Source organism: Alosa alosa, chromosome 4 (genome assembly GCF_017589495.1).
Source record: "Alosa alosa isolate M-15738 ecotype Scorff River chromosome 4, AALO_Geno_1.1, whole genome shotgun sequence".
NCBI classification, from domain to species: Eukaryota; Metazoa; Chordata; class Actinopteri; order Clupeiformes; family Clupeidae; genus Alosa; species Alosa alosa.
Genome location: NC_063192.1, coordinates 9,271,847 through 9,283,574, shown reverse-complemented (window position 1 = coordinate 9,283,574; position 11,728 = coordinate 9,271,847). Strand labels below are relative to the sequence as shown.

Sequence of the window (11,728 nt, the reverse complement as noted above, 5' to 3'; positions counted from 1 at the left end):
CATTAGCGCCATCGAATGGTATGGAGTGTGTACGCCTATGGTTGAGATAACTACCACACCACAGCAAACACAGGCTAAAACTAACTTGTCTTCCCCTCAACTGAACAAATATTAGGCTGACAGTTCACAACTTCACATATTGGCCAGACATGAAAAGGTAAGCTTTGCTTTATTATTTTCAATATTAAACAGTACCAAAAAGAATACTATATATTACAAGCGATGCACAATGATTTAAATTTATGACAATAACAGAAGTAACGCTCTTATTTGGTTAGTGATAATCTCTCGCACACTAGGCTACACATTGGGGATGAAAGTCTGATACACATAAAATGAGACATCCAAATCACAGTATTCCTAGGCCTAAAAAAATAACACACATGCACATACACAAAGTGATGTGGTTGCGAGGTTATGGTGTCCTTCGATTGTCATGGATCATCGGTTGTGTTACAAAAGTAGCTGTTTAACAGCCAGATACTTCAACTCTATGTAAGCTTCATTTGCAACTTCAAGAGGATATGGGTTGTGCTGTCCCCTTAGGGATGGAATAATAGTCTTACTGCCTGGTGAATTTAGTATAGTGTTGTATCTTCATACATACAGGTAAACTTATAACAAACAGTTGTTTTACAGTTAAAACGATAAAAAATGAATATAAAAATAAGGCAAACATATCAGCTGTACTTTTGAACAAAACCTCTGATTCCACACACACTGCCAACAGACCCCACACAGGATCAAAGTTAATCACCCATTTTGTCAAGATGTGAAGGCAAATAAAAAGTTAAGCACATTAATAGAGGCTACACTCTCACTCAAAGAAATGCACACATGTGCACACTCACACATACACTGAAATTTATATTCACCACTGCTCAAGGTCTAGGTTTAAGACAAGCTATGAATAATAGCATTATAGAGCCTTTGGCCATTAGTCAATACATTATTTGAAAACATGAATAGGCCTGCCTTTGAATTATTATTTTTTTTTTGTTGATAATATGTAACCACATCACTTTTAGATTATTTGTGTAGGCTATCACTTAGGCTACAAATGGCTTAATTGTTGGTCACAGTTGATAGATATTCCTGAACCATCACTTCAAGTTTCCATGTATGAATCATGTCCTCTCATTACACATATCATGCACAATTGTCATATTAAACCATTATGCTTCAGATGTGCCTTGTGTCTGTGTATATGGTATATTTCACAGTGAATATATGGAGTACAAAAATGTAAAATAAGGTAAAATAAATTCAAATGAAACAAACAGCATATATGCTCCTGTGTTTATAGTCTATAGGGTTTTGACCAGTGTGCACATTTAGGCATATCACAGACTGGTGTTACTCCGTTGGATCCCAAATCACCAATCTGTGATTTCAGCAAATATAAATATACTGTATATATATGTAACACATTTACAAAATAAGCCAAGACATTCATTTTAAAAAACAAATACATATAAATAAATAAATAAATAAATAAATAAATAAAGAAATAAATCTATCATTTTAAAAAGTGTCACTAAACTAAAATATTCTTAACATATTCTTAACATATGTTCACATAATGCATAAACCTGTCATGCATATGTACCTACTGTCATGTTCTACTGACTACTAAAAGTCACAAGTAAGAGTTAAGCAAAGATACCAGGATATATATGGATAAGACATGGGCATTGGGGTGAGAAGAGAAAATAGAACTGATGGTCATGGAAAATATGAAAAACTCTATTATTGACTTTACTTTGAAAGTTGTTGCATCTATTACTTTGTGTCATTAAAATAAAAGCAAACTAAAGACACAAAAGACAACAATTGAAAGGATTGATGTAGGCAAATTACATGCAAATATAAATATACTAAAATAACAAAACATTTTACCTTCTTAAGCCATCATTTACTCTGGGATAGCAACAGTCAAACGGCAAAAAGCACCAGCATAACAAACTCAACAATAGGTTAGCGTCAGGAATTTATCAGGTACAGAAATTATTTTATATGGTCACATGATTTGCTCACCTCTTATGTGACCAGATTCTTATATGAATTATAATTGAGGACTGATCATGTTTTAGACCTACTTTGTTTAGCTAGATGAAATGAACACCCATGTATTGAAAAGAAAGGACACATTTTGAACAAATGTAAGACAGATAAAGTGAAAATAAGTGACAATTGAGAGAGAAAGCAAATGGCAGTAAACAAACAAACAAAAAAATATGGCAACAGGCTAGATATATGTACGCCTACCAAAACACAGGCAGTTACTTGTTTTTTTATCTTGTTTCAAAAAATAACTAAAAAAAAAAGTTATCGGCAAAAAAAAATTATTTTCCTCCTGCTCCCCACTGCCAAGAGGTAGCCTTTGGTCTGGAAGTATCAACTTATTGCTGATAGTTCCCATACTGCCCCTGGGGAATAAGTTTATAAAGACATAGTCAGTGAGAAATGTATCCAAATTCTCTAAGTATAACACTAACATAATACAATACAACACGGTATCACAATACAACACACTTTATTGCTATGCTGTATAGAGGAAGTAATAATTGTAGGCTACATCTATACATCATGATCACATAACATGCACAGTTATCCTTGTGTTGCAGTTTGAAAATACATAATTTGACATGTTTGCCTTTCATTATACTTTAATGCACTACAAAGGAGAGGACATGTTCCCTAATGACCCAGATACCTGCTCATAGGCATACGGCCTCTGTGGCTGGGCACCGGGGGTGCCCTGTGAGGAGCGATAGGAGTACTGCTGCCCCTGCCCCTGTTGATATTGGGAGTACTGGGACGATGTTCCCTGCCCGGGACCTGAAATTGACAAGTCAGCAGCATTGGTGATTCTGTTTTGTTTGTTACTGTTTTAACCAGAGTGGGCAACAATTTTCTTCAGAGGGCCATACAACTTCGATAGAGTAAGCCGCGGGCCACACATTTGACGACTGATTGAAAGACAAAACGCACATTGTGCTGTTAAGTGATGCTACATTACAGTAGGCCTACACCTAGTTTATTGTAAGTCCATCCAAAGGCCTAAAAAGTTGTTACATGCTTTATGGCGTAGATTACATTTTGCTTATATAGCAATCAACTCAAAATGCAGCACCAACTTGTAGCCTATTTACCCTGCATCTTGTCATATGTCTTAGTTATGTAGCCTGTATCACAGGTATTTCTATCATTTGGGAATAGTAGTGAGGAAAAGTTTATTTAGCACAATTTCAAATGTACACAGCGCCCTCTGTTGGATCAGTAGGCTACATTTGGGTCACACTTGCATACAGAGCACAGTGGCACCGGCAAGGTGCTGTGGGTCAGAGTAGGGTCAAGTAGTTTGCCGTACACAGTAGCCATAAAATACTTTGCCATAAATTGCCCATGTGTGGATGAAACAAACTGTTTGTTGAAAAAAATGCTTCATTTACAAAGAATCTTGAGATGAAATGAACCAATACTGCATCTACTTAAGCACTACTTTACAACCTCAAAAATGGCCCATAAATTATTTAAATAATTGAAAGGCTTAAAACAAATAAAATTGAATAGCAGATATATCTATATTTCACAGGCCAAGTTACATTTTACGGTCCAGTTACTCAAGGATATATTATTTTATGTTGTAACATGTTACGATACTACCAGAGACCACCAAGCAGGCCTTACCATAGGCCTGAGGCTGCCCACTGTATCCCTGCTGTGAAGAGTACTGCTGCTGGCTAAAGGGCTGCTGCTGGCCTGATCCTTGTTGGTACTGGCTCTGCTGCTGGCTAAACTGGGAATTTCCTGTGAGAATCATGACAAACACCACAGCAGGCACACACAGACAGTACAGACTCAAAGACTTGCGTTGACTTTCTGAAGTTACTCACACAATTTTGACCAATATTGCACAGATCCATGTTTTCTTATCACAAATATAGTGGATTTAAACAGTTCACATTTATCTGACCTTCTATTAATGTGCTTATTGACATTAGAAATACGCTCACCAAGCTATAAAGCAAGTTTTGGTATGTATTCTCAAAATATGAGTATTGAGTTGAGGGGTATGGCATACAGTATATAATGCATGTATGTGAGCATCAGAACCTACCGCCTTCGTAGTAATGTTGTGAAGACTCGTCAAAAGAACGTTCATAGCCCTGCTCACCATAGGAGGACTGCTGATAGGAGTACTCTCCGTGACCTGCAAGGCCAAGAAAGCATATGCCAAAAAAAAAAAAAAGAAACAAAAAAATATCCAGCTAGTCACGGCAAACCTGTTCCAAAATGGTATATTTGTTTCCTGTCTGTGTTTTCGCATTTATGTAAAGACTGGGGGGAGGATATTTCAATACATCAATACAAGATGCCAACAACGGACAAAAATACAATGCACCTAAACACACTGATACAAACACTTGACAAAACTACGCTCATCAAACAGTGTGGAAACAAATGAGGGGAAAGGATCTGAAATTTCCGCACACCATTGGATTGACTTATAAAGGGCTGACACACTGTGACTGGAGCTGCTCTGAGACCGATCTCGCCATCAAGCCTTGCCAAAAAAATGAACAGCTGAAAAAAATAAAAGAATGTGAAAATGATGTGTGGTTTGTTGAGATTTTTGGGCTGTCACTGAGCAAGAAATGAGGAGGCTATGAAAAGGTCAAAGACATGAAAGCTGGTAAAAAAAGAAATTGAAAGTGACAATAGTACGAGGACTGTAGATAATGAACATAAGAAGTGGATAAGATTGATGACTGAATGCACTGTAGGTGCACGTGTGTGCGTGCATGTATGTGTGTTTGAATGTGCGGTGCATGTGGAGGGAATGGTTTTCTGCATGATTACCATCAGGGTAATACTGCTGGTTAATGGGCTCGCTGGAGCTTTGACCATGCCCATACTGCTCCCCGTAGAACTCGTCTTGTCCCGTGTACTGCGGGGCAGATCCTGAAAGACAGGCGACACCAGGGTTGGTTAATCAGCTGGTCAATCAATGTCCCATTGCAAATTTGATTGGTCGAGGGGTTGCACTTGGATGGACTGCGGAAGAGATGCTGCTTTCGTTTCACTTTTCTGTGGGGGTGAAGCTGGTTGATGGTTGGCAAGTTGATTTTTTCCCTTTTCTGTGGGAGTGCAGCTGGTTGGTTTTCTCAACCAGGAAAATCAGACTGTGGTTTATGGCATGTTCTGTGCCTTTTATGGTTTGAAATTGGAATAGAAGGTGCTATCAGGTGATCACAACTGGGAAAAGAGTCTTGTGTCTTTTTGGTCCTGTAAACGAAGTGAGCTTCAGTTGTTGGTTCTAATTCATGTCCATGAGTTCAGGTTTGCATATCAATGGAGAATGTAGTCACAGGGAAATGTATGGAAAAACAATAATTCCCATTGAGAGGTGCCAGCCAGCCTTCAGAGAATCAATCATTTTTCAAATTTAATTGAAATATAAAAAAATGGATATGGAATGTGCAATGAAAAGTGATTTAGAAATTAAATGAAGGTACGTGTGCAACGTAACAATGGAAATAAAGAAATACAAAAAGCAAACATTCTACAATCTTTGTGTGTTTGTGGTGTGCAGAAACCCCAGACATCAATACTGTTCAGAAATATTCAAATAACAATAAACTAGTAAACAAACATCTTGGACTTGCATCTGTCCCTTCTTGCCAACAACTGGAAAACCTGAGACAGTATTAATGGCATATAGCCCAGCCCACACATCATGTCCTTCTGGTTGGAGGACCTGGCAGTCTCATCAGTGAGGTGACACACAGTTAAGCTGAAACAGCTGAGCTGACTCCAAACAAATATGAACTCTTCAAACCAGCATGGTTAGGCCCAGATCAGATCAGAGCTTCACAATAGCTACAGCTATAGCTATGAGCAGTATGAGCTTTTGTAATAGCCCTCATCCATACCCATGTGGCTAAGTGAACGCAAGGCTGCCATTTTAGAAAAAAAAGTATAAATGCTTTATGAATGCTGATAAGCCAGCATTAAGCAGATAACCAGCTGCTCACTAACAATGAAGAAAGAAGAATGCCGAAATTAAAATATATTTTCACAACTTGATTTGGTATTAAAAATGAATGTTACAGGTGACTACCCAATGATGGGGGAAGTTTCTATAGGCCTACGTAATGACTGAAGCCACCTTCATCAGAAAGTCAGCCTCTCTGACAGTACCTTGCTCTGCAATCATCAATGAATAACTGATAAAAAAGTCACTGATATGCTTGTTAATTAATCTGGCATACACAGCACATTATATAATCAGTGCATATTGAGGTTAAAGGGAGGGGCTTTGTACTGAAGTCTAAAGAAAGCCATTTATTTTTAACTTGTGCTAATTTCCAACAGGATTACATACTCATGCTTTTACAGCATTGGGCAGTTATGCTGTGCCAACCAGTCCTTACAAGGGAGGTGTCAGTATCAGTCACTGAAGAAGCCATAGTGCAGGAATATGTGGCAAAAGATTCTGTCAGATAATAATTCTACAGTCCAAATGTAGTATAGAGTAAGAAGACTGTAGAGAGTAGAAAGTCAGAAGCAGGCAGCTCTGAGACATTCTCTTACTGACTGTTGTGTACACAGTGAGCAAGATATCCTCATTCACCACACTGCCAAAGGGTGAATAACTTTTGGCAAAATGGTTCTTAAGAAGAACCTGACATTGGTTCAGGCCAGTGGTGGAGAGCCAACTGGTGGTGTGAGATTATTAAAACAACAAGAACATACCTCTTCTCACTCACTTTGTAAAGTGACCTTGAGTCTGAGAAAGGCACTATATAAATAAAACATATTATTATTATTTATTATCCACAACTACTTGATTAAATAATCTGCTGATGTTTTTTTAATAAGGTGAAGACATGAAGTCTCTTCAGCCTTCCCTCTCACATAAAAACAAAAGCCATGACTCATCTCATTCAGACCATGCAAATACAAGCAGCAGAATGTAATATCCAATGTCCACTGTAATTAGAATATTTGTTCAGTATTAGCCATTGCAATCCATGTCTTAATTACCATCATCAAATACCATACTGTGTAAAAATGACATGAACAAGATATACACACCAATCCATTAGCAAAGCTACATATTCCTTTTGATTTTTGGCTACATTGTCTGTCACATTCTTTAATTTCACTACCAACATGTTGGGTTCCATATTTCGGTAGAAGCTACCATGCATCCTACCCAATGTGACCTGTTTGAAGATGCGTGTTTTAATAATGCAATGTCCAACGAGAAAGTACCTGCTTCATCCATTGGTATCTATGTGAACAGCCTTATCTGCGACCCTCACTGTCCATGCAGGGCCACATTGGAGCCTATTTCAGGTTTGTGCTGACCCAGCAGCAGCCGGGTGATTTATACAAACTGGGCATGAAAGTGACAGCCACCATAAATCTTCTCCCCTCTTAAATCCACACAGGTCATGTGACTGTCTGGTCTGGTCTGTCTCAGGCACTCTACATCAAACCAGTGTGTGGCTGAGACACTCCATCACTATGACGATCTCCAACGACATCACCCTTACCCCTGTCTAACTGATGAACACTAAACAGGCGCATCCTCCTATAGCTTACAGCTACACATTCATGCTACAAGAAAACCTCCCCTGTAGCTCACGTAGGTACATTCAGAGATCTCAAGAATTACCACTATAGTTTACTAATGGACAGATTGAACAGAGTATCTTCCATAAAACATCGTCTACAATCATCCAGATTACATATCCATAAAATGTCATGTATTATGTCTCAGGCAGAACCAAGCAGCTCACTGCACTCACTTCACTCCAAGACTACAGTGTAAAGATCCCTTCACTTACCTTGTTGTGATGAGCGGTAACTTCCCATGGGCCTCTGTGCCATCATACTGTTGCCTTGGTTACCCTGTCCCAGCATGCCTATAGATTGTTGCCCTTGGTAGTGCTGACTACCTCCCTGAGCTGAGGAGTAATGAGGTCCACCGCTTTGTTGGTGCATCATCGAGACTGGACATGTTGTTGGGGCATATAACAGTTATCAAAACGAACAAAACCACTGAAGTATTTCAAAACAAGCACAGAGATGTCTCAGCTGGAAAGAAAGGAAGAATAGTTTTGATCAAAAGACAAGCCAGTAGCTAACATAGACAAAAAAAGGCAAGGCTGAAAGGGTCATCATGGCAACTCAAAAGAAGCTGGGGATGGGGTCAGTGTATCGACAGAGATAATTACACATTAACAACTGGGGAAAAGAGGGTTGCAAGTCAGGGAGGGTTCAAAGGTCAGATGAGCCTTTCAGAGGGCACTGGTACCAAGCTAGACTACAGAGGAGCGAGGGATTTCCAGTTTGATGAACTGAATGTGTTTGTGTTTTCATGGGTTTATAATTTTCATGACCTGAGGGCAAAACATGAGTAAGGCACATTGGGTTGTCCTGTAGGCCTGGGACAAATAATCTAGAGATCTTTTTGGGGAAAAGGAAGCAAACAGCTGGTTTGCAGTCTTAATGACAGGTTCTTGTTTCATTCACTGTGTTATGCACTGTATCCTGAGTTACTGTACACCCTGTGCAGTTAAACCTTGCGATAATGAAAATCCATCACTGCTCAACTGTTCTCCCTACACTCTTAAAATGAATGTGTTGAAAACAACACACAACAACACATCTCTGTGTCCAGATAGGGACAACACAGTTAGTGTTGTTTCCTTTTTTTATTTGTTACACAAAATGTGTTGAAAATTACCAACTTTGCATTGAAATACAACACAACTTGCAATGTTTTTTAACACATCTCTGTGTCCAGATAGGGACAACACCCCCAATTCAGCCTTGTACCTCAACGAGTTTCCTTTTTTGTTGTGCCGTGTTGAGTGACAATTCGCCTCTCATCACCCAACCATACTCCATCCCTGCTGTAACCTTCAATGATGCTCATGTCCACCTATCCCTCTTCTCCTGCTCCCCCTCACTCTCAATCCACCGGTCCTGTTCGCCACCTGCTTGCCTGGCTCACCTTGATTGGACTGCATGTTGAGGTTGCTGCGGGAAGCTGAGGACACGTAGCCCTGGCCCTGATGCTGCATGGCCTGGGAGGAGGGCACAGGGTGGCTGTACCCGGAGGCCAAGCTATGATGGCCGCTGGCCGGCAGGCTCATGGACGTGCTGGAGGGCAGAGGCGTCTGACTGGGCTGTTGCTGCTGCTGCATGGGGGCGTGGCTGGGGCCTGACAACACACACTCACAGTCAGCAGGCCGTTTCGGACGAAACAGTGTGGTGGGCAGGACTTGTGTCTACGCAACACATTCAGTTCATCAGTACACAAGCATACAGATTGAGAGAGGGAGGGAGGGGAGACAAGTGACAAGAGAGTATGATAGAGGAAGAGATGGTGAAAGTCCAAGTGGGAAAGTGATGAAAATGGCTTTTAGTTATTGTCAAAACTAGGCAAGTAAGGCTGACAGACAGGAAAATGAATGCTGTTTAACAAAAAGAGATCAACAGAGACAGAGAGAGAGAGAGAGAGAGAGAGAAAGAGAGAGATGGACAGGCAGCAGGACTGAGCAGCCAAAAAGTGAGATAACCGAAGACGGAGGCAAAGCACTTGCAGGTTGGAAAGGATCGATAGTAGCAGACTAGTGCAGTGACATAGTGAGTGACAAGCAGACAGATAAACAGACAGACATGTACAAAGGCCAGGCTAGCCTCACCATTGCTCATCCCACTCTGCATCATTGAGGTAGGGGGAAGACCAGAGGCCATGTTTTCATTTAGATTCGCCTGAGAGTGAAGAGACTGCCCACCGCCACTCTGTCCCATTCCACCTGGGCCCATGTTCATGTTAGGGTTAGGAGGCTGGAAGAGGGAATGAAGACTAGTTGGTGGTTTGGATGAGTATGAGAAGAGGGAGCTATAAAAAGAGCTGTAAAGAGCCCTGCAATTGAAGACTTTGAAATAGCCTCTGTGAAATAATGTGCTTTCAAAATGAGAGCAATTTTCAAAACTGGATCGTTTCTACTCCGCATCAAAAAATAAAAGGCAAATAAAATAAAAGACAAACCAACAGAGGACATACCGCAGGTAAAAGGGTCTGCATGTTCTGATTGGAGTCCGCTATTGTTGCCAAATACACCAAATTTCTGTGCAAAATCTGCTGATATCTGTGGGGATACAAATGAAATCAGTCACTAAATAAAAACTAAGCTATACCACTAATTATGTACTCCATGTCTTCAATACATACTGAGTGCATTCTGCAGTTTTGCCTTTGCTTTGATAGTCCATTATACACTGGATAAGGTGGTGATTTTCATCCAGCATCTAAGGAGAAATAAGTGCATCTGGTTATTTCGAGACATGTTTTGCTCACTGAAATGTTAGTTGAATGAAATAGTGACATTTTGTCATAAATATTTCGAGGGAAAAAAAATCCTCATTCGCTTCTCTGGATGTAGGTCAGTTTTTATAGGTTATGTCCCACCACAGCCTCCCTGAGTTTGACAATAGTGACAGGGAAACAATCAAATGTCAGGCGTGTTCATATCGTGTTTATCGCAAATATATGCTGTTCGTTTTAGTGAGCAAGAAAACCGGACAAAAATGCCACCTTTCATCCCATCTAAAAACACTTGGATAATTCGTAGACTATGTGTGAAGTAAAGTATATCTTTAATTCCCGCCCCTCCAAAGATGAACAATAGTCTCATTAGTCATTTAATCTTCTCTAACCATACACCTTCATATTAGCACTCAATGATACCGTTGTGGTCCATATGTGCATACACCTATAAAACACATTATTGGGTTTACTGACGAGAAGGAGAAATTGTTTATGTTCTTAAAAAAAATTCACAAAATTCGAGTAAGTTTTTCCTGTGATGGTGACAATACACATTCTGTACAGATAGTTGCCATCCTGCATTAAATTAAATGTTACCTCGGTGACTTTTTCTCAGAATACATCTAGTTCCCGACGATGCTGTAGCCTTCTCGGCTATCAGCCAATGTGCTATACTATTTGTACATCAAATTTTCTTCTGTTTAAACCGGTCATGGACCGTTAATTAGGGATATCTGCGAATTATTGTCAAATCTATGTAGCACATTACGCACGGATAAATCCCGTTGCTTTGTGTGTTTGCCATCGCAGACGGGTTTTCACTACTTTCCCACCATAAGAGCAGCAGACTAGCAGCACTAAGAGACAGCCAAAAGAAATCCATATCCATTATAAGAAGATATGCCTTACCTTTTGAATCGTTTGTTGAGTCACCTCCCCTTTGCCTCTCGGGCGCGTCGAAGAGAAAGCGACTGACATTGTTATCTTCAAAAACAAAAGCGCTTCTTTTAATTGTAATATTTATTATCGTTCAATCCAGTGTTACATACTAAGGTGAACGTGAAAATAGGGGTGTAATAACCTTTAGATACATACGATGTAAGCCATTTATTCCATCAAACCATACATGCTGGAAAGGAAAGCAACGATGCCCATGCCATTCACTCTGTAAATGATAATTCAGTACTCAATCAAATGATGCTGATCAGGTGGTTTATGTCCAGCCAGTCTATACAAATACCTCTGCTCGTCTTTTGGTATAACCCAGTGAGTGACCCGCTACTTTCCCATGGTGGATTGGAAGCAAGTGAGGACGACGTCCGTTGATTCTCAACAGTCGCTACGCACTTTTCTCAAAGCAAACGGCGGTCT

General features: G+C 40.0%; 1 protein-coding gene across 8 annotated transcripts; it reads right to left on the bottom strand.

The window, feature by feature from the left end:
* Positions 1 to 150: 150 nt before the first annotated feature.
* Positions 151 to 11,728, bottom strand: LOC125293394 (calcium-responsive transactivator-like). 8 transcript variants are annotated; one of them, XM_048241273.1, is made up of 13 exons: positions 11,598 to 11,697; positions 11,439 to 11,522; positions 11,267 to 11,341; positions 10,262 to 10,338; positions 10,094 to 10,178; positions 9,729 to 9,873; positions 9,035 to 9,244; positions 7,863 to 8,027; positions 4,867 to 4,968; positions 4,124 to 4,216; positions 3,694 to 3,813; positions 2,717 to 2,841; positions 151 to 2,429 (listed from the first exon to the last, which is right to left on the bottom strand). In XM_048241273.1, exons 2-13 carry the CDS (start codon positions 11,448 to 11,450, stop codon positions 2,403 to 2,405), a joined length of 1,236 nt encoding a protein of 411 aa, XP_048097230.1. In that variant the 5' UTR covers positions 11,451 to 11,522; positions 11,598 to 11,697; the 3' UTR covers positions 151 to 2,402. The 8 variants fall into 8 exon arrangements, with proteins under 8 accessions (XP_048097230.1, XP_048097229.1, XP_048097231.1 ...); XM_048241272.1 differs by having other exon boundaries at positions 11,453 to 11,522; positions 11,598 to 11,693; XM_048241274.1 differs by lacking the exon at positions 11,439 to 11,522 and having other exon boundaries at positions 11,598 to 11,728.

What these genes read in the sequence shown, in the direction of transcription:
- LOC125293394 (XM_048241273.1), bottom strand. An exon ending in AAAACTGCAGAATGCACTCA is followed by an intron (nt 10,179 to 10,261) that starts GTATGTATTGAA and finishes GTATCCCCACAG; the next exon opens with ATATCAGCAGATTTTGCACA. An exon ending in CAACATGCAGTCCAATCAAG is followed by an intron (nt 8,028 to 9,034) that starts GTGAGCCAGGCA and finishes CAACATGTCCAG; the next exon opens with TCTCGATGATGCACCAACAA.